Here is a 26152-nt window from a genome sequence, read left to right as displayed (position 1 = left end):
TACTTTTTTTTAAAGATTTTATTTATCTGACAGAGAGAGACACAGCGAGAGAGGAAACACAAGCAGGGGGAGGGGGAGAGGGAGAAGCAGGCTTCCCGGGGAGCAGGGAGCCTGACGTGGGGCTCGATCCCAGGACCCTGGGATCATGACCTGAGCCAAAGGCATACGCTTAACGACTGAGCCACCCAGGCGCCCCTACTTTTACTACTTTTAGATAATATAAGGACCTTTGAATACTTTAACTAAATATAGCTACTCCCAACCTTTTCTGTTATTGGTGCTACAGCTTTAATTCTACATGTATTTTAAACCCATAAGGCATTATTATTGTTTATACAGTCAATATTTATTTAATTTACCCACATATCTACCTTTTTCACTGTTACTTTTCCTTCCTATATTCCATGATGCTGTTGAGAACCACAATCCTGCCTTTTTATAATTTTTTAAATGCTGGCAACAAATTCTATCAATTTTTACTTGCTTGGAAATGTCTTTACCTTCATCTCTGAGAGATAAAAACCCCTTTGTCTGTTTGTAATCTGTCTTTGATTTTGAGCAGTTTTATTAAAGTGTGTTTTTCTTTGAATTTATCCTGCTTGGGTTTATAGAGCTTCTTGAATGGAAATATTTCATAAATTTTGAAAAAAAAAATTTCAGTTACTAATCTCTTCAAATATTGTTCCTGCCTCATTTTGTCTCTTCTCCCATTCTGGAACTCCATTTATATGTATGTTAAACCTCTTTACTATATCCCATAGACCTCTTTTTTTTTTCTGTTTTCTATCCTTTTCTCTCCAAACTTTAGTCTAGGTATTTTCTACAGATCTATCTTCCAGATCATAAATCCTCTCTTTAGCTTTATTTAATCTGTTGTTAAATTTCCTACTGCATTCTTAATTTGCTGTTATGTTTTCCAGTTCTAGAATTTCCATTTGATTCATTATTATATATATTCCAGTTCCCTGGAGAAAATCTCTACCTTGTCACTCATTTTTTGTGCATATTAATCACTGACCACTATTATCTTAGAGTCCAAGTTTGATAACTCCAATATCTGAATCACCTGTGAATCTTTAGTGCCTGTCTTTTCCTGTCTTTTATTATGCTTGGTAACTTTTGAATGAATCATGGACACTGTATAGGGAAAACTGTAGAGGTTCTGCATGAGGTATTTTCTTCCAGGAAGGACTTTTCTTTTTTCAAAAAGGATTTCTTTAAACTTCTGGCAAGCAATTAGAATAGAATTGCATCACCTTAATCTAATTAGAATTTAATTTTTTGTAAGACTAGTCTATATGTGGTCTACCCTTATTCCTTCCTTCAGTGTAGTCCTTCAGAGGACCCAACTGAAGCCAAGACCTTTACCAGAGCCCTGCCACCTTGGTTGGCCATGCACTTGAATTTGTATTTCTCTAGTACTGAGACTGCCAATAGCTCTGCTTAGCTCCTTAGCCTCTTAACAGCCAATTTCTGTTCTTTCTCTGCTCTCGGCCTGTGCCACTTACAAACTGATAAATACATTAAGGAGAAAGCAGCCTAGACCGTCGTCAGTCTCACATTCTGTACCTTCCTCTCTGGGATCTCAATCCCTCAATCGTGGCTATCTTGATATTTTCCAACACCACCGAACACATGTTTTTTCCTATTCATCCTCCTTTCCTAGTCATCCTTGGCAGGAGGGTTGGTCTGCTACTATAAACAAGTTCACCAACCCACCAGAACCAGAAGGATAGTGCATGACTTGGTTTTAGTGAACCCTATCTGGTGACTCAGGAGGACCTCTTCCCAACTCCCAACCCCATGCAAAAATGTGTCCTACAATATTGCAAAGGTCACTAACAGGCTTTTTAAGGACAGCAAGCTGGTGTGGTAGAAAGAACAAGTCTTTGGGGTCAAACTCAGGTTTAAAACCAGGTTCCCATTCTCTAAACCTTAGAGTCCTCAGCTATAAAATAAAAATAGTGACCTACTGCGGTGCCTGGGTGGCTCAGTCGGTTAAGCTTCTATCTGCCTTTGGCTCAGGTTGTTATCCCAGGGTCCTAGGAAGAGCCTGCTTCTCCCTCTCCCTCTGCCTGCCAAACTCCCCCTGCTTGTGCTCTTTCTCTCTCTCACTCTGTCAAATAAATAAATAAAATCTTAAAAAAAAATAGTGACCTATTTCACAAGGTTCTTGGGAGGAGTAAATGGTAATGGGCATGAAGTGCTAACATATATACAGTAAACCTCAATATGTTAGCTACCTGAGATCAACTTTTTACCTCCTGTTTTCAAAAGAAAACAAGGGCATCAACTTTGCCTTTCAAAGTTCTAAAAGAATTAAACTTTTTACAACTATCTACTAATAGATTCTTTTTTTTTCATTTATCTTTGTCAGTAAGAAGTAGTAACTTGATACTTATATTACCAATGGCTTGCTTTCAAAGTGTTTTGATGCTTTAGATAGTTAAGAATGGCCCTAAGTAGGTCTCAGAAATGACAGAACAAATAGTTCTCAAAAAGCCTATCAGCAAATGGGCTGGTTTCCATAATGAGGTAACATGGTCACAGTAGTTAGTTCGTGTATTGTATTATTACAGACAAGTAAACAGTGAATATAATTTGTCTTCATGCTACATTTCCATGTGGGTGACCATTCCCAGTCAGGGCAGGGCAAATATGAATGAACTCACAATTTTACAATCAGTAATTGGCCAACCACAGAAAACAGAAATGTCTGTTGAAGGTAGTCATGAAATCTAACGTGGTTGCCAGATCCTCTTTTCCTCTCCTGTGTAGATTTTTCTTCTCCACCCTTACATTTCCCTAAGAACTAGGTAATAAAATCTGCTGAAGATTAAAAAAAAAAAAATGCAAAGCAATGATGAACTTCCCCTTCCAAAGTCTTCTTTTCACTTGGCTTGACATAATTTTATTTCTTTATTTCTTAGAGAAACTGTCTTGAAATATAGATTGTTCTGGATTTATGAACACTGAGCTTAAAAGCAAATTAACCCATATGCAAGGGGCGCCTGGGTGGCTCAGTCATTGAGTGTCTGCCTTCAGCTCGGGTCATGATCCCAGATCCTGGGATCAAGCCCCACGTCGGGCTCCCTGCTCAGCAGGGAGTCTGCTTCTCCCTCTCCCACTCCCCCTGCTTCTGTTCCCTCTCTCACTGTGTCTTTCCCTGTCAGATAAATAAATAAAATCTCAAAAAAAAAATTAACCCATAGGCAGGAAAGGAGCAAGGGAGTCTGACTCTGAGGTCACCCCCACCATGTTTGGGGGAAGCAACTGCTCAGTCCTAAAGGGTTTGTCTTACATAAGTATAGAAAGTTAACATGGCTTCTTGTAGCTGGAAATTACTACCTCCTATCATTATCCCCCTTTACTTACACTTACACACACACACTGGTAAGGAGTAAGAATGTGTTCTAGACTCCCTCATTGTAGCTAAGAATGCATTTTCTCACAGACACATTTTAAATAATGGTTAAAAGGCTAGATATAGCTCTTCCATTCATTCGTTTGACATATTCTTTCTGAAGGGACTATTTCACATCTTCCCCTGTCCTCCAACTTTCCTACCCACTTCTCACTTTCATCTGACAACCTCATTTCTTATTTCACTGAGAAAAGAATTGAACGAGAACCACCTTATTTTCCCACTACCCCACTGACTAACTTCCTGTATCTACACCTATATTCTCTATCTCCTGTTAACAGTGAATGAATTTCCTTTCTTCTAATCTGAAGTCAAATTCTCCCCTTGTGAACTGTAGCCCATTTCTTCTTGCCTCCCCAAAGACACTGCTCATTCAATTATCCTTTCTTACATCATCAACTTCTCTACCCACAGGATTATTCCCATCAGCAACCGAATATGCAGTCTCATTTTTTTGCTATTTTATTCTTCTATCTTATTAAGTTTTAAGAGTTTTTACATGTTCTTTTTTTAAAACTTTTTATTTAAATTCAATTTAGCTAACATATAGTGCATTATTAGTTTCAAGGGTCTAATGTAGTGATTCATGAGTTGCATATAACATGCAGGGCTCATTACATCCAGTGCTCTTCTTAATGCCCATTATCCAGTTACCCAGTCTCCCCACCCACCACCCCTCCAGCAACCTTCAGTTTGTTTCCTACTTTTAAGAGTCTCTTATGGCTTGCCTCCGTCTCTATTTTTACCTTATTTTATTTTTCTTTCTGTTGTTTTAAGTAGGCTCTATGCCCGACATGGGGCTTGAACTCATAGCCCTGAGATCAAGAGTTGAATATGCTCTACTGACTGAGCCAGCCAGGCCCCCACGTTTTTTTTTTTTTCACTGAAGTATAGTTGACACACAGTGTTACATTAGTTTCAGGTGTACAACATAGTGATTCAACAAGTTCATACATTACATTATGCTCCCCCCAAGTGTGGCTACCACCTGTCACCATAAAAGGCTATTACAATACCAGTGACTATATTCCCTATGCTGTACCTTTTATTCCCTACCTGAAAGCCTGTATCTCCCTCTGCCCTTCACCCATTTTGCCCATCTCCCCATCCCCTTCCACTCTGGTAACCATCAGTTTGTTCTCTGTATTTATGGATCTGTTTCTGCTTTTTGTTTGCTTATTCACTTGTTTTATTTGTTTGTTTGTTTTAAGTAGGCTCCACACCCACCATGGAGTCCAACATAGGGCTTGAACCCACGACCTGAGATCAAGAGTCAGACACTTAACCAACCGAGCAACCTAGGCACCCCCTGCTTTGTTTTTTTAGATTCCACATATAAGTGAAATCATATGGTAATTGTCTTTCTCTGACTTATTTCACTTAGCATAGTGCCCTCTAGGTCCATCCATATTGTTGCTTCAAATGCCAAGATCTCATTCTTTTTTATGGCTGAAGAATATTCTACTGTGTGTGTGTGGGGAGGGTGGATGTGGGTGTGCACACATGCATTCATCTGTCACTGGACACTTGGTTTGCTTCCGTATCGTGGCTATTGTAAACAATGCTGTGATAAATATAGAGCAGATTTTCATAAAAAATGTCTTTACAGGGACGCCTGAGTGGCTGAGTCAGTTAAGCATCTGCCTTCGGCTCAGGTCACGATCCCAGGGTCCTGGGATCGAGTCCTGCGTCGGGCTCCTTGCTCGGCGGAGAGCCTGCATCTCCCTCTGCCTGCTGCACACTCTCTCTCTCTGACAAATAAATGAAATCTTTAAAAAAAAAAATAAAAAATAAAAGACGGCCAAAATAGCTCAGTTGGGAGAGTGTTAGACTGCACATCTAAAGGTCCCTGGCTCGACCCCGGGTTTCTGCAGGAGAAAAAAAATAAAAAATAATAAAAAATAAAAATAAAACGTCTTTACAGGGCACCTAGGTGACTCAGTTGGTTGGGCATCTGCCTTCAGCTCAGGTCACTGATCTCCAGTCCTGGGATTGAGCCCTGCTCTGTTGAGGGTCTGCTTCTCCCTCTCCCTCTGCCCCCCCCACTCCTATGTGCTCTCTCTCTCAAATAATATCTTTTAAGAAAAATAAAAAATAAAATGTCTTTACTATACATCTGCCTGTAGCTACTATACCATTTCCCTGCCCTCCTTTAGAGCCAAACTCCTCATAAAGGTTGTCTATTCTCTGTGTTTTCAAGAAAGAGAAAGTCCAAGATGTAAGCCACAGGGTCTTGTATATCCTAATCTAGGAAGTCTCCATTTTCTCAGCATAGTAAAAACAAAATCCACTTGCTACTGTGGGCTACCAGGGCTGGTGAAGAATCTCAAAATGGCTGAGCAAAAACTTGTTCTAACAGGCATTCAGGGGCACCAGGGATGGCTCAGTCGGTAGAGCCTGCAACTCTTGATCTCAGGATTGTGAGTTCAAGCCCCATGTTGGATGCAGAGATTACTTAAAATCTTAAATAAATAAAATAAAATAAAAGGCATTTACCAAGTAGTCCTTTGGGAGATCATACCCTGAGATCAAAAGGCCACTGCTAACTCCCTAAAGTCCTGGAATTGAGACCCTTACCACCAAGCTAGCTACTCTATCTAAGAACCCACCTGCTATTGATTGGACTTACACAAGGCCAATGTGGTAAAGGCTGGCTTGGCAAATGACTTTGAGAAGTTTAATGCCCTGAAGGTTCCTGTGCCAGGATGCTGAAGAAAAAAGAAGATGTGAAAAGTTGTGCTGAGTTTTTGTCTCTCGCCAGGATTGAGGAATACGAGAGAGCTGGAGAAGATGAAGAACATAATTCCATTTGATCAAATGACCACTGAGGACTTGAATGCAGTCTTCCTAGAAACCAAATTAGACAAGAAGTATCCCAACTGGCCTCACCAGCCAATTGAGATTTTATATACTTGAGTCGGGGAGGAAGCTCTCGCCCTCATAAATTCTAGACATCAAAAATAATTATACTGGGGCGCCTGGGTGGCTCAGTCGTTAAGCATCTGCCTTCAGCTCAGGTCGTGAGCCCAGAGTCCTGGGATCGAGCCCTGCATCGGGCTCCCTGCTCAGCGGGGAGCCTGCTTCTCCCTCTCCCACTCTCCCTGCTGGTGTTCCCTCTCTCACTGTCTTTCTCTGTCAAATAAATAAAGAAAATATTTTTTAAAAAATTATACTAAAAACAGATAGATGATAGATAGTAGATAGATAGATAATCTGAACTCTTAACCATGTCTGTAAAAAGTGCTACATAATCTGACTCCTAACTTCTCACAAGTTGTCTTTAATATTTCCCTATTTGCTCATTCTGCCTTAGCAACACTAAGGCAGAATTTATCCAACTCACAAATGCCAACCACATTCCCAAATCAGGGCCATCATATCTGGCTTGCTAGCTTCATTTAAGTTGATTATTCAAATTTCACTTCCTTGGAGTGCCTTCCTGGAACACACCATCTATAATACTGACACATACTTTTTATCCCTCTTTATCCCTTTACCCAGCTTTATCTGACCATCACTCTTTATCCCTATACCCAGCTTTATTTTTCTACATGTATTTGCTTATCATTTAACTGAAATTCCACTTTTTCTTAACTTTAGCTTTATGGAAGTAGAATTAGTATAAAACAAACTTCACATATTTAAAGTACACAATTTCATAAGTTTTGACCTGTGTGTATACCCATGAAACCATCAACCAAGATAGTGAATATATCCCCATTCCCAAATGTTTATTAATTTTACTGTTCATCCAAAGGAACCAACCGTGTTTCAGTTTTTTTCACTATTGTTTTTCTATTTTCTGTTTGTTCCCACTCAGATCTTATTTCTTTTATTCTGTTTACTTTGAAGTAAATTTCTTCTTTTTCTAGTTCCATAAGGTAGAAACAGGGGTCATCAATTTGAGACTTTTCTTCTTTTCCAATATAGGCATTTAGCACTATGTATTTCCCCTTATCACTGCTTAGTAACATGCCACATATTTTGATAGGTTGTGTCTTCATTTTCTTTCAGTTCAATATACTTCCTAATTTCCCTTCTGATTTCTTCTTTGATCCATGGGTTATTCAAGAGCATGTTACTTAGTTTCCAAATATTTGGGGATTTTCCAGACATCTTTCCAGTATTAATTTTTTTATTTAATTCCATTGTGGTCAGAGAATATACTTTGTATCACTTCAATCCTTCTAAATTTATTGGGCCTTATTTTATGACCCAGAATATGGTCTATCTTGCAGATGTTCCATGTACACTTGAAAAGATTATGTATTTTGTTGCTGTTGGACAGAATGTTCTATAAACATCAATGAGGTCAAGTTGGTTGACAACCTATTCAAGGCTTCTACATCCTTGTTGATTTTCTGTCTGCCTGTCGTGTCAATCCTTGAGAGAGGGATATTGAAATTTCTGACTATAATTGTGGATTTGTCTACTTCTCCTTGTAGTTCTGTCAGTCTTTATGTATTCTGAAACTCTGTTATCGGGTACATAAACATTAGGACTGTTATGTTCTCCTGATGAATTGGCCCCTTTATCCTTATGAAATAACCATCTTTACCCCTGGTAATATTCTTTGTTCTGAAATCTGTTCCCTTTTTACTAACTTACTGTTCGTTGCTCTCAGAAATAAGAACCATGAAACCAAGGACTATGTCTTGTTTTGTATCCCTAGCACCTAGCAGGGTAGCTGGCATTTGGTATGTACTTAACAAATCTTTAGTAAAAGAGAGAAGGAAGGGAGGGAGTGGAATTCATATGTGGATACAGAGCTAGGCACTAGGAATACTTAATGAAAAGGTACCAGTACTTGTTCTGAGGAATATATAATAAGTAAAACAAGTACAGAGGCAATTTCAAGAGTACAATATGAACCGTTAAAAGTACAAGCACAAGATGCTTTAGAAGATGTTCAGGAAGAACATCTAACTGGTCTAAGGTGATGAGGAATGGCTTCTAGAAGGAGGTAAAATCTAAACTAATATTTATTTTATTTTATTTATTTTTTAAAGATTTTATTTATTTATTTGACAGAGAGAGACAGCGAGAGAGGGAACACAAGCAGGGGGAGTGGGAGAGGGAGAAGCAGGCTTCCTGCGGAGCAGGGAGCCCGATGCGGGGCTCGATCCCAGGACCTTGGGATCATGACCTGAGCCGAAGGCAGACGCTTAACGACCGAGCCACCCAGGTGCCCCAAAATCTAAACTAATATTTAAATAGCATAGCCAGGGGTGCCTGGCTGGCTCAGTCATTAAGCATCTGCCTTCAGCTCAAGCCATGATCCCAGGGTCCTTGGGACCGAGCCCCACATCGGGCCCCCTGCTCTGCGGGAAGCCTGCTTCTCCCTCTCCCACTCCCCCTGCTTGTGTTCCCTCTCTCGCTGTGTCTCTCTCTGTCAAATAAATAAAGAAAATCTTTTTAAAAAATGATAATAAATAAATAAATAGCATAGCCAACCACAAAAAGAGGGGAAAAACAGACCCTCATAAAGAGACAACAAAATGAGCAAAAACACATAGGTAAGAGAGAATATAGAGCTGGAGCATAATGAAAGTATGTGAGAACTCTCTCAGAACTCTCTCTTCCTGTTCTGTCTTGAAAACATACTGCCCAAGGACTGCTGCACACTGAGCCCCCATGGCTAGTGGGCTATGCTTGTACATGCCCACACAACTGTTCCCAATAACTGATCTGTGTGCTTATTAAGAGTCTTAAAATATCCCTGTTTCTGCTTGCAGTTCTTATTACTGTGGTTCAATTAGATAGTAATACAAAACTAATGAAATATGAATGCAAAAGCCAATTGTTATCTCCATGAGAACCAAGCTGAAAGCTTTAAAAAAAACTAGGTAGCAAAAGAAAGAAAGGAAGGAAGGAAAGAAGGAAGGAAGGAAGGAAGGAAGGAAGAAAGAAAAAAGAAAGAAAGAAAGAAAGAAAGAAAGAAAGAAAGAAAGAAAGAAAGGAAGGAAGGAAGGAAGGAAGGAAGGAAGGAAGGAAGGAAGGAAGGAAGGAAGGAAGGGAGGAAGGAAGGAAGGAAGGAAGGAAGAAAGAAAGAAAGAAATAAAAATTTGTTCTCAAAGTAGGTATGAGGGAGACAACTGTAAAAATGAGAGGTTAAGAATTCAAATAGAAGACTTCTACTTTAAAATGATATAACGAACAATAATGGGGAGGGGAGAGTGGAAAGAAATGTGGTTCATATAAGCAGGGCCCACACAGTTTTGTATGCCCCCTAGGGTATTTGGGTTTTACCCTGAGTTCAGTGGTGAGCAAAGGTACTAAGCAGGACACTAACAATATCAGACTCACATTGCAGAAAGATGACTCTGGCTGCAGAATAAAGAGTAAAGGAGCAAGACTGAATGGAGAAAAACTTGTCAGGAAGCTGTTGCAGGAACCCAAGCAAGAGATGATAGTGACCTAAGAAGGATTTTACTATTTTAAGAACTAATGTTATGGGTTAAATAGGTTTTTGTGGGCTTTCTAAGAAACCAGCATTGCTGACATAGTTTTCATGGGAAAGCATGTTCCAAAGAACCAATTACATGACAATTAGCATACAACTTATTTGTGGACTGGGAACTGTTTACAATTTATTTGCCAGTAAAAATGGTAACTTCCACAGAAGTCTCATCTGCTTCCCCAAATCACAATCTTAATCTGGATCATTTCCACTGCAATTGTGAAACCTCCTTCTTATGCAGAGGACATCTAAAAAAGGTCTGTTTCTAAATATGATTTTCAAAAATAGATCTTTTCAAATGTTTGTACAAAACAGAGGTTAGGCTTTGGTATTTGTGACTATAAACTACTCTTAGTACTCAGAAAAGAAAACAAGAACACTTACTTCATGAAATACTGCTCCAGAATACGGAGACACTCCCAAGTCCAACAGTGAGAGGCCTTCAACCACTGAAAAGTAAGACATCCAAGTTCACTCTTATTTCACAGACATATGCAGATGGCCAGAGACTAAAGCATTAGATACTCCCAGAAACAAGAAGGGCCTCACAGTTTGTCCAACCCCCTTTACCTCATTCCCAGCAAGTGGCTTTAAATCTTGATTTGAATACTTCAGACAATGCAGAATTTTTTTCCATACAGAGCATCCCTTTCCACTGTGGGGCAGCTCTCAGGAAAAAGTTTTATGTTAGACTATGAGCTTTCTCTGATTTCCTTGTGATTTCCACCCACTCTAAAAAGTGTTTCCTTTAGGGTGCCTGGGTGGTTCAGTTGGTTAAGCGACTGCCTTCGGCTCAGGTCATGATCCTGGAGTCCCGGGATCGAGTCCCACATCAGGCTCCCTGCTCGGCAGGGAGTCTGCTTCTCTCTCTGACCCTCCCCCCCTCATGCTCTCTCTATCTCATTCTTTCTTTCCCAACTAAATAAATCTTAAAACAAAATAAAATAAAATGTTTCCTTTATATATATTTTGCCCCATTTCCCAAAATAATATGACAACAAATTAGAAGCTGGTGAGAAATGCTGTCCCTAGTGTGGGGACATGGGCAGTCACTTTCATGCAATGCTTGAGTGGCATGTGTATTAACTTTTCCACAGGGAAATATGTACTTTTTCAGTATGTGCCTTTTAACACTTCCAGCAGGAGCCTGCTTTTCTATGTGATTGTTCTTATGGCAATTTATCCTAGGGAAATAACTGTATGTTCATTATGGTGCTTGGAGTACTAAAAAATAATCCCAATGTCCATTAATATTTACCTAAATGAATTATGATATGTATATATGTGTATGTATAGATACATAGAAACACTGTATAGTTAAAATTCATACTGTGGTATAAATAATTGAATAAATAAATAAATACGTGGAAGAGAAAAGAAAGCTCTTCCTCACAGAGATCTGTAAGTATCAAATGTAGAAGGAAAGATGGAAATAGAAAATCACCACTTGGGGCGCCTGGGTGGCTCAGTCATTAAGCGTCTGCCTTCGGCTCAGGTCATGATCCCAAGGTCCTGGGATCGAGCCCCGCATCGGGCTCCCTGCTCCGCGGGAAGCCTGCTTCTCCCTCTCCCACTCCCCCTGCTTGTGTTCCCTCTCTTGCTGTGTCTCTCTCTGTCAAATAAATAAATAAAATCTTTAAAAAAAAGAAAGAAAAAGAAAAGGAAGAAAGAAAGAAAGAAAAAAAAAAATAAATCACCACTTGGCGGACCCCACAGTAATAGTGGTGAAAGACAAGACTGTCAAGGGATACGAAAATCAGAGAATAAAAATATGATAAGAAACCATATTTGCAAGGGGAAAAATAATTTTATGTGGACAAACTTGGCATTCACTACCTTAATCGTGTGACCAAAGTTAACATCACCAGCAATATGTTGAACAGTTCACATTATCAACATCAAGTACCTCCTGAAATGATTCACTGAGATGGAGACAAAAACACTTCTGTGGTCCTCATGCCAAAAATGTGGTATCCTTGCCAAAAAAGCATAACTTCAATCTAATCATGAGAAAACACTAGGCAAACCCAAATCAAGAGACAAAATAACAGGCCAGTGCTCTTTAAAAATATTAAGGGGCGCCTGGGTGGCTCAGTCGGTTGAGAGTCTGACTCTTGATTTTGGCTCAGGTTGTGATCTCAGGGTTGTGGGATGGAGCTCCAGGCCGGCTCTGTGCTCAGTGGGAAGTCTGCTCGAGATTCTCTGTCCCTCCCCACCTCCCCCCGCTCACGTGTGTGTGTGTGTGTGTGTGTGTGTGTGTGTATGTGTGTGTGTGTGTGGTGTGCGCACTCTAGAAGGAAGAAGAAAGAGAGAAAGGGAGGGAGGGAGGGAGAGAGAGAGGGAGAGAGAGAGAAAGAGAGAAAGAGAGAGAGAGAGAGAGAGAGAGAGAAAGAAAAAGAAAGAAAGAAAGAAAGAAAGAAAGAAAGAAAGAAAGAAAGAAAGAAAGAAAGAAAGAAAAGAAAAAAAAGAAAAGAAAAGAAAAGAAAAGAAAAGAAAAAAAGAAAAATACTAAGTCTGAGGAAGTGTCCCAGATTGGAAGAGACTAAGGATACGTAATAACTGAATGCAATGTGGGACTGTGGAATGAATCATGGACCATAAAAAGGACATTAGTGGTACAACTGATAAAATTCTAGTAACAGATTAGTTATTAGTATTGTATGAATGTTAATCTTCTGGTTTAGGTCAGTGTACTATTGTTATGTAGGACGTTAACATTAGAAGAAGCTAAGGGAAGGATAAACAAGAATTCTTTGTATTAATTTTGCAACTTTTTGAAAATCTAAAACTATCTCAAAATTAAGAGTTAAAATTAAAAAGTATACTACAGATATCCATTTACTGAAAGAAAGATGTCCATGAAATACTCTTAATGAAAAGCAGGACATAACACAGCATGTCAATATGATTGAATTTTATTTTAAATATTTATAAGCCTTAATCCATTTGAGAGAAAATGAATATGTATTCAATGAGAAATGCCTCAAACATAAAACTTAGACATTAAATAAAATAAATAAAAATTTAAAAATACAGCAACCATCTGGGACACCTGGGGGGTCGTCAGTCGCTTAAGCATCTGCCTTCGGCTCAGGTCATGATCCCAGGGTCCTGGGACCCTGGGCTCCTTGCTCAGTGGGGAGCCTCCTTCTCCCTCTCCCTCTGCCTGCCACTTCCCCTGCTTGTGCTCTCTCTCTCGGACAAATAAATAAAATCTTAAAAAAAAAAAAAATACAGCAACCATCCCTGTTGATAAGATTACAGAAAATGTTTGGTTTCTTTTACCTTTTCTTCATTTTCTGAATCATTAGCAATGAGCATTATTTCATAATTATTAGAAAGAAATAAGAAAATTAATTTTAAAAGAAACAGAAGGATAAGAAAAAATATAAAATGGACACACAAAAACGTATAAAATGTATGAGCTTATACATGCCTAGAATATCTCAGAAGTACACATAAGAAACTGATATGCATAAGAAACTGGTCCCTCCAGGGAACACAACTACGTAGTTCTAGAAAAGCGGTGTGGAAAGGTGCCTTTTAACCATATAGCCTTTTGCACCTTTGATTTTTGAAACCTGTGATTGAATTACCTATTCAAAGATAAATAAAACAAAATCAAAGTTACAAAGCCTATTCCAAATAAACTATATATTTATAATGAGTGGACCTTAAATATGGCTTTTAAACTTTATGGACCCACCCTAGAAGGAAACTTAATCAGTTACACAGTTCATCCGGGCTGTAAAATAAAACAAACCCCATTGCTCAAGACAGTTATAACTGGTCCTTATACTAGGACCAAAAAGAAACTTCCCCCAAGGAGCCACATAAAGAGGTTGCTGTGTAACACAACTATTAAACCCTTCACTAACAGCTTTACTGGAGACCCAAGGACATGATTCATCAGGCCACTTCACCAGGTAAGTCCCACCTTAAGCCAATGGCATCCTACCACAGAGCAGTAAAAGCAACTCAACAGAGGACCAGTAAGATGCTGTCCAGGGACATCATTCTCTACTGGTTTAATCCAGAGGGAGATTCTTCAGTATGTAGCTGGAAGAACAGATTGTATGCTTTTCAGGCAATTGTCTAAAATGTAATTTCTCTCAGGTTTGCTTTTGCTGGATTGGAATTGTACACCTGTGAATTTGTTATTGTGTTCTCTGGCAAGTACTTGGAATGTGGCTCTGCTACCTTGGTGATTAAATATGACCTCATATTACTTAATAGATAATTGATCTGAGGGAAGAGTCAACCTCATGTAAAAACATTAAAAAAAAAAAACAAACCACTGCCATTTACTACCACCATCTATAACATTAAAAAGTGTAAAAGAGCATAAACTCAAAATATTTTCACTTGAATACACTTTATGATAAACTTTTTACAATTTCCTTATTTTGGTGCACATGATTGAAAACTCTGGCATTGTCTACAGGACATTTGGGAACATCTGAGTTATAGAGTAACAAAACCCTCTAGAATATAAAAGTGAATCTACTCCGGGGTGCCTGGGTGGCTCAGATGGTTAAGTGTCTGCCTTCGGCTCAGGTCATGATACCAGGGTCCTGGGACCTAGCCCCACATCGGGCTCCTGGCTCAGCGGGAAGCCTGCTTCTCCCTCTCCCTCTGCCTCTCCCCCTGCTCATGCTCTCTCTCTCTCTCTCTATCTCTGTGTCTCAAATGAATAAAGTGTTTATAAAAAATGCTTTTAAAAAAAGTGAATCTATGTATAAAAGACCAATAATATTTTGCTAGGAACATTTTAAAATAGGTTTCATAAAATGCCTGTTTGGGGAAAAACCAAAATATTCAATTAAAACAACAACAACAACACCACAAAGAACCCACAGCTTTAAGCCATTCTTCTTCCTAGAGTACCCCCCAAAATAACAGCTGTAAAAAGTACACCAGAGAAATTGAGTAAAATTTCTGCTTCATGGAATTCTTATCCAAAAACTAATATTTCATAGTTGACCATAAAAACTAATTCATTATTGCCAACTATTCTAAAGTATAAGGTTTTTTTTTTATAAAGTGTCTCAACTTTTTAAGATTTTATTTTTAAGCAATCTCTACACCCAACATGGGGCTTAAACTTAACAACCCCAAGATCAAGAGTCTCATGCTCTACTGACTGAGCCAGCCAGGCACCCTAATAAAGTGTCTCAACTCTTAACTGATAAATCCCATGAAGCAAAAATTCTTAGTTACCTTGATATACTTTTCCTATGGGTGATCATAAAAGCATATCATCTAGCATAAGACAAACACTGTCTCTGAGCTTCCCATATCAAGAAGGACATGCATTCAGCTTGTTCAAAAGAAGTGGTTATCCTTATATTTCTTGTCCAGAAGGTCCAAGATAAAGTATCATTCCCATAGCAATGAACACACTTAGCATCCAGATCTTGCTTTCTAAATAACATTCTCCAATAAAAGAAACCAGGGCTCCTTGGCGAAGTGGTTGATTCCACAGCCGGACAATGGAAAATATATAAGCTAAGCCTAAAGAAAGCATCTTGTGGTTGCAGAAAGTGTCCCAATGGCCAAAGATGGAACAATTTGAGCATCAAATAAAGATAATGTAGTTTATAATCCAGAGAATATAATAAATACCTATGAATCCATACAGATATAAAATCAATGACTGAATAAATAAGGAAGAAGGGACAACTCTTCCTTACAGAAGAATTCCAATGAAGAAGGAATGAGGGAAAGAGAAAAGTCACCGTTAGAACACCACAGTAATGACTGGTGCAGGCAGATCAACCCGTAAGTGCAAAAAGTAGTGGGCAAAAACTTAAAAGAGAAACAAGATGTTTACAGAGCCCCTACATATAGCCCAAATATTTATGGGTTAAAAAGGGAAAGTAACTTTACACTGGAGAAACCAGGCAGATACTATCATAACCAAGGGATTAAGGATAATATCACCAGTAATAAAACCTTTCAATATGATGTACCCCCATCCAATATATTGAGAGGATCACATCACTTCAGTGGGATTCTTCTCCAAAATCCATGATCTCAATCTAACTATGAGAAAACACTACAGAAACCCAAATTGGGGGACATTCTACAAAATACTTGACCAGTATGTTTCTAAAGTGTCAAGGTCATAAAAGACAAGGAAGAGCTGAGGAACTCTCACCGATGGGAAAAGAATGAGGAAACACAACTAAAGGCAATATGGCATACTGAATCAGATGCTGGAACAAAAAAGAACAGTGGGAAAAATGGTAAACTCTGAACAACTACAGTTTGTTCAACAGCATTATAACAATGGTATTCTCTTAGTCTTGATCACTGTACCATGATTATGCAGGATGTAAACATTATAGGAATGTATAGGAAGCTGGGCGAACAGAGTACAGATCTTTCTGTACCATCTTTGCCAATGTTTTGTAATTCTAAAGTTATTTCAAGTAAAAAGCTAAAAAAAAAAAAAAAAGTAGTGGTATCCAGCTGCCAATACAGAGGATGCAAGAACATGTTAAGCTGTACCATGAATACACAGTCCGTCAAATCCAAACTATAGGAAACTACAGGTCAAACGGTCTGGGTTCTTTAACAGATAAGAAAAGGATGGGCTGGATGGGGACCTTAAAGATTAAGGGGGACTTAAAACACATATAAAAACCTTTGTTTAGGGGCAAGACTAAGCTGTAGTGACTAGGGACACTCATTTGAGCAATAAAATGAAAAGAATGTAAAGATTTCATGACTATAATATAAAAGTCAGGATAACAGCTACTTAATGAAGGGGGTGCGGGGAGGCTGTGACTGAGATGGGGCACATAGAAAGGCTTTTGGAGTAAGTGGCAAAGTCCTGATTCTTGATTTGGATGATGGCTACAAAAGGGTTTGCCTTATAATTCACTGTGCAATACACTGCTATGTGTGGCTTACTTATTCTCCATTTTAACAATAGAGGTTTTGATTTTTTTTTTTTAAGATTTTGTTTATTTGACAGAGAGAGACACAGCGAGAGAGGGAACACAAGCAGGGAGAGTGGGAGGGGGAGAAGCAGGCTTCCCGCGGATCAGGGAGCCCGATGTGGGGCTCGATCCCAGGACCCGGGATCATGACCTGAGCCGAAGGCAGATGCTTAATGACTGAACCACCCAGGGCGATTTTTTTTTTAAAGTAGTGCTATCACAAGTGTTCTTCCTGGGGCACCTGGGTGGCTCAGTCGGTTAAGCGGCTGCCTTCGGCTCAGGTCATGATTCCAGGGTCCTGGGATCAGGCCCCGCATCGGGCTCCCTGCTTGGCAGAAAGTCTGCTTCTCCCTCTCCCACTCCCCCTGCTTGTGTTCCCTCTCTCGCTGTGTCTCTCTCTGTCAAATAAATAAATAAGATCTCTTAAAAAAAAAAAAGTGTTCTTCCAGACCCTGACCCTCATGGTTACATTAGAGGTAGGTTTCTAAGTAAGTGCTAATAGCTTGGGCTCTATCCTGAACTCAAGAAGATAAGCCCATACTGATCCCTAATCACTAGGTCAAGGCTGAAGAAAGACCAAAATACTGATTAAAAAAAAAGTTCCAAAAGCATTTCCAACAGATTTTTATACAAGATGGTATAGAGTGAACTCTGGTGGAACAGCAATGCCTCAAGATTGCCAGTAATTCACATAAAACATTATGTGACTTAATCTCTCTGTGCTTCCATTTTCTCATCTATAAAATGGGGTATTTATGTGTAGGGACATTTATATCTTAGGGCCATTGTGGTGATTAAATTAGTTCTTAAACATATTTTAAAAGCTTAGAACAGGGGCTGCCATATAGAAAGCATTGTATCAGTGTTAGTTATTATTTTTACTAGAATGAGAAGCACATGCTTGCATTTTGTCAAGCAAAAAATCTGTATAAATTTTAGTTGGACTATCAAATAAACTGATAGGTCTGTAGAAATGAGTGACATAGAAAAGACGTCTTTCTTATTATAATGGGTATCTGTTATTTTCGCCTCCCAGCATTAATTTCCCCCTCTTCTAGTAACAGCACTGTAATTTTCCTATGGGATACCCCCTTCTTCCACATTTTGGGAGGTTCCCCCTCTCCAAAGAGGTAGGTATATATATATATTTTTAATTTTTATTTATTTAAGATTTATTTATTTATTTGAGAGAGAATGAGAGAGAGAGAGAGAGCATGAGAGGGGTGAAGGTCAAAGGGAGAAGCAGACTCCCTGCTAAGAAGGGGGCCCGATGTGGCACTTGATCCCAGGACTCCAGGATCATGACCTGAGCTGAAGGCAGTCATTTAACCAACTAAGCCACCCAGGTGCTCTATTTTTTTTTTTAAAGATTTCATTTTTTTAAGTGATCTCTACAACCTACGTGGGGCATGAACCCACAACCCCAAGATCCAGAGTCGCACACTCCACCACTGAGCCAGCCAGGTGCTCCAGAGGTAGAAATAGATACATGACCACAGTAACTGGCTTAAGAACTGGTGTATTACCCAAATAAGTTCAATGTGACTCAGTACCAAGGCTTTTGTTATGCTTATTGAAGAACAGTCACCCTCCTTCCACTGGGCCTGATACTGTAAGGATTTAAAAGTCAGAGGCTAGGGGCACCTGGGTGGCTCAGTCGTTAAGCGTCTGCCTTCGGCTCGGGTTGTGATCCCAGGGTCCTGGGATCGAGCCCCACATCGGGCTCTCCACTCTGCCCGAGGCCTGCTTCTCCCTCTCCCACTCCCCCTGCTTGTGTTCCCTCTTTCGCTGTGTCTCTCTCTGTCAAATAAATAAATCTTAAAAAAAAAAAAGTCAGAGGCTATTAGGGGCCTATCTTGCCAATACCCAAGAAGAGCCCTCCTGAATGCAGTCAATGCCAAGATGGAGAAAGAATTAGTCCTGATGACATCATTGAGTCTGGATCCAGGTAGGCCTGAAGTCAGGATCTACCTTGGATTGTTCTGTTATATAGACCAGGAAGTTCACTTTTTATTATAATTTGGGCAGTTTGAGCTGGGATTCTGTCACCTGCACATGAAAGAACTGACAACATGCCAATTTAAAACCCTTCAGATATTTGAAGACAAGAATCATCCCCTCCAAGTATACAACCTCTCATTTATTCCTATTAAAAATCAGTCCATGAGGGGCACCTGGGTGGCCCAGTTGGTTAAGCATCCCACTCTTGATTTTGGCTCAGGTCATGACCTCAGGGTCATGAGATCAAGCCCCAAGTTGGGCTCTGTACTAGGTGTGGAACCTGCTTAAGATTCTCTCTCTCCTCTCCCTCTGCCCCTCCCCATCCCTCCGCTAGCACCCACACATGCACACACCCTCTCTTAAAAAAAAATCAGTCCGCCAACCAAAATCTATTTGGATCCATGGCCCCTCACCTAAACAACTGGTCACTCAAAAAACTCATGTGAAATGAATGAATAATGAATGTCATGTGAAACCAGAAGGGATCCTACTTCAATATACAAACACTTGCTTTTTAAAATACCCCATCTTAACATATACTCTGAAGACAAGTGATACTTATAGATGTTGTACCATCCCTCCACCCACTATCCCCGTTTAAAACAGGACAAACAATTATCCTGACCCAATCAGATTCAGATGGGTGACTACCAAATCTCTCTCTCTAGGTCTGACACTGGCCCCAAGCTCCAGACCTAAACCTGTGAATAACATACTACACCTTATACACACATATACACACATCACTTACTGCTGTCCTTTCTGAATCTACCTATTTCAGTCAGTATCACCACTGTTCTCCCTATTATTTAAATTCAAATTCCTAGAATTAGCTATTTTGGCTTTCAATATTGTGCTAAGAGCTTCAACATGGATTATCTCATTTAATGGGGTACATATTATAACCTCCTATTTTGCAGATGACAAAACTGATGTTAGAGATCACACAACTCTAAGTGGCAGAGGAAAAAAAGATTTAAACCGTTTTAAAGATCCCAGACCTGGGGCACCTGGGTGGCTCAGTCATTAAGCATCCAACTCTTGATCTTGGCTCAGGTCTTGATCTCAGGGTGGTGAGTTCAAACCCTGTGTTGGGCTCCACACTGGGCATGGAGCCTACTTAAAAAAATATATATATATCCCAGACCCTGTGCTCTTAGTCACCACACTACATTGCCTCAACTTTGGATCCTTCACCCTGTCCATCCTATATGTAACCAGAGCTTATGTTTTCTTTTCTTCAGTATTTATTCAACAGTAACGATGCAACTACTCTATGCCAGGCACAAAGGATTCAGGAATGAATAAAACAGTTCTGGCCCTCAAGGAACTCATAGTACAGTGGAGAAACCAGATATAAACAGATAATTATGATAAAAAGTGAGAAATGCTCGCAATAGAGGTATGTATAAAGTGCTAAGAGAACAGAGGAAGGAGGGCCTAATACTGCCCTGGGGCTTCTGGTATCCAGAAGAAAGCAGGGACCATGTGGCTTCAACCCAAACAATTCAGTTTGTTCAACAAATTATATGCAAATATTATATTCAAGGATTACCAAGACTAAACTCTCACTATCACACAGAAGAATTGCTACTACCTTTATTACCATCTGTCAACTGGGAAACTTGGGCATATTACTTAACTTCTCTAAAGTTTAGTTTCCTCATCTGTAAAATAGGGGAAATAGCACCACCTAACACAGAGAATAACTGGAGGATAAAAGAGGCTTAAACATAGTCTTTAATATGGTATTTTTTAGAAACCTAAGCTCGAATTATTCATAAAACAACCATTCATTATGCCATTCCCCATTCCAAAATGTCTACGGGATAACATCAAAACTCTAGCATTTAGGGCGCCTGGGTGGCTCAGTTGGTTAAGCGACTGCCTTCGGCTCAGGTCATGATCCTGGAGTCCCGGGATCGAGTCCCGCATCGGGCTCCCCGCTCGGCGGGGAGTCTGCTTCTCCCTCTGACCCTCTTCCCTCTCGTGCTCTCTATCTCTCATTCTCTCTCTCAAATAAATAAATAAAAAATAAAAATAAATAAAAAACAAGTCATTCAAAAAAAACAAAAAAAACCCTCTAGCATTTAAAGTTCAAGAACACGGGTGCCTAGGTGGTTCAGTTGGTTAAGCAGCTGCCTTCAGCTCAGGTCATGATCCTGGAGTCATGGGATCCAGCCCCACATTCAGCTCCCTACTCAGGGGAGTCTGCTTCTCCTTCTCCCTCTGCTCCTCCCTCTGCACATGCTCTCTCTCTCTCAAATAAACAAAACCTAAAAAAAAAAAAAAAAAACTACTAAGTTCAAGGACATTTGAACTTAAGAGTACTTCTGTGGTGCTGTTACTTCTGTAATGTTTCTTGATCTGGGTGCTGGCTACATGTGTACGCAGTTTGTAAAAATTCACTGAACTCTACACTTATTACATGTGCATTGTATGTATATTGTACTTTAGTAAAAGAGTTTTTAAAAAAAATCTTTAAGGGGCGCCTGGGTGGCTCAGTTGGTTAAGGGACAGCCTTTGGCTCAGGTCATGATCCTGGAGTCCCGGGATCGAGTCCCACATCGGGCTCCCCGTTCAGCGGGGAGGCTGCTTCTCCCTCTGACCCTCCTGCCTCTCATGCTCTCTCTCAAATAAATAAATAAATAAATAAATAAATAAAATCTTTAAAAAAACATAAAAATAAAAAAATCTTTAAAATCTGGCCCTAACCTAACCGGTGCCCCATTACTCCCCCACTTTCTACATTTCGCAGTCTTCAACATTTTCTTGATCCTTTTTACCTTCAGCTACCTGGAACTCTCCTTTCTCTAATCTCCCTTTCCAAATTCTACATCCTTCAACAGTTAGCTCAGAGCCCACAGCCTTAGGAAACTGGAAAAGGAGAGGACACTTTCTTCAGGGTTGAAACTCCAAGGAAGGAACCGGATGTACACAGTAAGAACATTTTTCAAAAAGGATTATAACTATCTGTCTCGCCCACTAGTCTGTGGATCCTTCAGCATAAACTCTATCTCACTGTAGGCGCTGGTAGAAAACAGCGCCTGATGAAGAACTTAAGAAAAAACAGTAAGAAATGCTGCACTGCAAGTCCCAAACTGAGAATAGGAGTCTAAGCACGCTCACACACTACTCGTTTAGGCAAGATTGGTCCCCTCACTTGGCGGCCCCCCTCACACACCATACCATACCATACCATACCCCAGGGAGTACCACCTGCGATCCCTCATCAAATCCCAATCCCCTCTGCAAAGCCCACTCCATTAAGCATTCCCTTTCCTTTTACCTATCTTTCCTCAGACCACGCCCCTCTGCTCAGGACCCGAGGGGGACACACCCCCCTCAGCTCCCCTCCGCTCAGGTGTGCCTGCTCCTAGGGCCCAAAGCTCGCCCCACAGTCCCACGCCCCCTCCCTTTGGCAGCCCCGCCCTCAGGCCCCGCCCTCCTGCCCTCTCCGAGGACGCCAGAGCGGGTCAGTTCCCTCAGAATCTTGAGCTTGAGGCCACTGCCCCCGCCTCCCATTCACTGAGGCCCGGAGAGCACAGGCGGGGCCTGGCCACCTACTCCAGCCAGTGGCCTCACCTCTCTTCCAAGAGTTCAGTGGGGACACCACCTCCACCCGTTCGGAAATGAACTCGGCCAGACTGGAGCGGAACAAGGCCGCCCGCACGGTCACGGCCACCACCACCACCAGAGCCAAGGGAGCCGCCATGATAGCTGGGGCGGGCGCGCAGGCGGGAGGGAAACGCGAGGCGTAAAAGCCTCGCGAACTGTGCGCCACCCTCTGTAGTTCCGCGGTCAAGTGCGCCTTGCTGCTGCCGCCGGTGCGCTCAAACTGGGGACTACCGCTCCCAGGAAGCCTTGCGGTGAGACAGGGCGGGACGACGTAGAGCCGGGCGTCTCAAGCTCCCGGCACAGGGTTGGGCGGCGTCTCCTAAGATAGCAGGTGTGTTGTAAAAGCGCTTGGTGAGGCCGACAGGAGACTAGTGAAGGCGTATCTTCCTAGGATAGTGAGCAAGTTTTGAAGAGCTGTTAATTTCAATCTTGTGTAAGTGCCTTTTTTTTTTTTAGTATATGCTGCGGAAGCGAGCACTTGTGTAAATGCTTTTAATGTTAGGATGTTTCCCTTTTGTTTTTAAAGGTTTTTTTTTTTTTTTTTAAGATTTATTTATTTATGCGGCGCCTGGGTGGCTCAGTCGGTTAAGCGGTTAAGCGTCTGCCTTCGGCTCAGGTCGTGATCCTAGGGTCCCGGAATCGAGCCCCATGTGGGGCTCCCTGCTCAGGGGAGAGCCTGCTTCTCCCTCTCCCTCTGCCGCTCCCCCTGCTTGTGCTCTCTCGCTTTCAAATAAATAAAGGTTTTATTTAGTTATTTGACAGTATAAAATGAAATATGTATTCATTTATGTATTCTACAATTGTTTAATGAACACCACCTGTATGCCAGGCACTATATTGGGTTCTGAAGTAGTAGTAGTAGTTTTGGAGTAGTAGACAGATTTATTTGCTCTGTAGCCAAACTTTTTGTACCCCAGGTCCCTCATCTGAAAAATATGCTGGTTGTTAGCCCACCCGTCCCTATGGACTCGCTAGAAATGATTGAGGAATGCTTAGAAATTTTGCCGGGGCTTCTGGTATCCAGAAGAAAGCAGGGACCATGTGGCTTCAACCCAAACAATTCAGTTTGTTCAACAAATTATATGCAAATATTATATTCAAGGATTATCAAGACTAAACTCACTATCACACAGAAGAATTGCTACTACCTTTATTGCATTTGGTAATTGCATCTACCTTTATTACCAGAATACTGGGAATCGAGCCCCGCATCACGCTCCCTGCTCAGCGGGAAGCCTGCTTCTCCCTCTCCCACTCGCCCTCCTTGTGTTCCCTCTCTTGCTGTGTCTCTCTCTGCCAAATACATAAATAAAATCTTAAAAATAAAAAAAACAATTATCAAGAATTAAATTATATAGACTTACAATATTAAAACAAGGTAATAAATACTCAAATTACTTCCTAATTATTTTACTACATTTTTGTTTTATCTGTGCTCTTGAGGTTATTTATCACTACTATATTACTATGGCAAATACTGTATAATGGCGTGCTACTGCCCGTCAATTCCCAAACTGGTGTTCACTGACATCAGTTTGGTAGCTTGAAAACCCTCCCTGAGGAGAGTGTTTACACACAGAAATCAGCAAGCACTACAAATCAGAGTTTTGGACTTTGGAGAGCTCATTGATAAGCATTAAGTAGCACACCACTTAGTTAATGTATGAAAAGTGCTTATGGTGAGTATTTAAGTGTTAGCTATAATAATTAATATTAAATATATAAGGAAATTTTACGTCTGTGAATAAGATGGAACAGGTTGTATGATCAAGAATAACTTGGTAGGGGGCTCATGGGGGTTCAATCGGTTAAGCACTGCCTTCCACTCAGGTTGTGATCCCTGGGTCCTGGGATGGAGCCCCGCCTTGGCTCCCTGCTCATCGGAGAATCTGCTTCTCCCTCTCCCTTTACTCCTCCTCCCGCTCGTGTCCTCACCCGCTCTCTCTCTCAAATAAATAAAATCTTTAAAAAAAAAAAAAGAATAACTCGGTGGAAGTGTGTTGGTAACACTGGACAGGGCAGTCAGGGAAGGCTCTGGGAAGAGGAGACATTTGAGCTGAGACCCAAAGGATGAGAAACTAATCAGAGCTGACAAGTGGAAGAAACAGACTGATTAAGGAAATAGCAGGATGGGGGCGCCTGGGTGGCTCAGTCGTTAAGCGTTTGTCTTTAGCTCAGGTCATGGTCCCAGGGTCCTGGGATCGAGCCCCGCATCGGGCTCCCTGCTCAGCGGGAAGCCTGCTTCTCCCTCTCCCACTCCCCCTGCTTGTGTCCCCTCTCTCGCTGTGTCTCTCTCTGTCAAGTAAATAAATAAAATCTTAAAAAAAAAAAAAAGGAAACAGCAGGATGTGTTTGGGAAAGAAAACAAGTACGTTCCAAGTGGAGAGAGTAGTAGAAGGTATGGGTGGAGAGGCAGATAGTGGCCAATCAGGTAGGGACCTGTTTGCCATGGTTGGGAATTCGGACTTTATTCAAAGTGTAATCCAAGTACCGTTGGAGGATTTTAAACCAAAAAGTGATGTAGTCAAGTGTATATTTTTAAAAGATCACTATATCCCCTGGCCCTATACTGCGTGTTGGGGAATATTGCAGTGACAAAATTCCACCCTCCCCCACCTTTATGAGACTTCAGTAGTTGAAGAGATGTCTCTCTCTGTCAAATAAATAATTAAATCTTTAAAAATATATATTTTATTTATTTGACAGAGAGAGAGGGAACACAAGCAGGGGGAGTGGGAAAGGGAGAAGCAGGCTTCCCGCAGAGCAGGGAGCCAGATGCGGGGCTCGATCCCAGGACATGACCTGAGCCAAAGGCAGACGCTTAACGACTGAGCCACCCAGGCACCCCGTGAAGCCGGCTTTAGGTGTTGTTCCCACCACTACAAATTGCCATCGATGATCATTCTTCTCCTCCTTTGGAGGAGTAAGCAGGAGAGGATGCAGTCTGAGTGCTTTCTCAAAAAAATAAAAATTAAAAAAAATAAACTGTATAATTAAATGTATTTTCACAGTGTACATACAAATGAAACTACTGCTCCATTCAAGACACAGGGCATTTCCTCTACCTCACAAGTTCCCTTGTGTCCCTTTGCAGTCTATCTCTGCCTCCACCCTCAGCCCCAGGCAACCAGCAGCGCTATAGGTGGGCTTGCATTTTTAACAACATTAAAGGAACTCTTTTATGCCCACATTCCTTTGTGCAGCTTAAGGATTCTTAAATCTATCCATATTACTACAGGTATCACCAGCTCAGGCTTTTTTATTGCTAAGTAGTATTCCTCTGTATGGATATATCCTGTCTGTACATTCACCTATTAATGGATATCCATGTAGTTTCCAGGTTTTAGCCCTTGTGAATAAAGCTATGATAAATATTCAAAAAAAAATTCTTCTTAGGGTGAGGATTGTCTTTGGGAAAAACCATTACAGGTAGACCCAAACTAGTGCTTCTTTTTTTTTTTTTTATAGATTTTATTTATTTATTTGAGAGAGAGAGCAGCACGAGAGGGGGGAGGGTCAGAGGGAGAAGCAGACTCCCCACTGAGCAGGGAGCCCATGTGGGACTCGATCCTGGAATTCCAGGATCATGACCTGAGTGGAAGGCAGTTGCTCAACCAACTGAGCCACCCAGGCACCCCCAAACTAGTGCTTCTTAAACATGAGTTTGAATGGATCATAGACTTAAATATTAGACCTAAAACT

The 26152-nt window shown here is 40.8% G+C and overlaps 1 protein-coding gene and 1 non-coding gene across 4 annotated transcripts in view; one reads left to right on the top strand and one right to left on the bottom strand.

Annotated features, from left to right (window-relative positions):
• Positions 1 to 22614, bottom strand: part of PIGU (phosphatidylinositol glycan anchor biosynthesis class U) — an 87114-nt gene extending 64500 nt beyond the window's left edge. Inside the window, exons 1-2 of one of the 3 annotated variants that reach the window (XM_025876639.2) lie at positions 22418 to 22614; positions 10269 to 10333 (exon numbers count right to left, since the gene is read on the bottom strand). In XM_025876639.2, the coding sequence (XP_025732424.1) occupies positions 10269 to 10333; positions 22418 to 22547 (195 nt within the window). In that variant the 5' untranslated portion in view covers positions 22548 to 22614. The remainder of the gene's footprint in view (positions 1 to 10268; positions 10334 to 22417) is intronic. The other 2 variants (XM_025876636.2, XM_025876637.2) reach the window with 2 other exon arrangements.
• On the top strand, positions 5225 to 5297 carry TRNAC-GCA (transfer RNA cysteine (anticodon GCA)). Its single transcript has one exon. It is a non-coding gene; the product is annotated as a tRNA-Cys (tRNA).
• Positions 22615 to 26152: the final 3538 nt, after the last annotated feature.

This window comes from Callorhinus ursinus, unplaced genomic scaffold, assembly GCF_003265705.2.
Source record: "Callorhinus ursinus isolate GAN/ISIS: 27379988/994484 unplaced genomic scaffold, GSC_fseal_2.0 scaffold38, whole genome shotgun sequence".
NCBI lineage: Eukaryota > Metazoa > Chordata > Mammalia > Carnivora > Otariidae > Callorhinus > Callorhinus ursinus.
The sequence above is the reverse complement of the archived record's forward strand: the minus strand, read 5'-3'. Positions and strand labels throughout refer to the sequence as shown.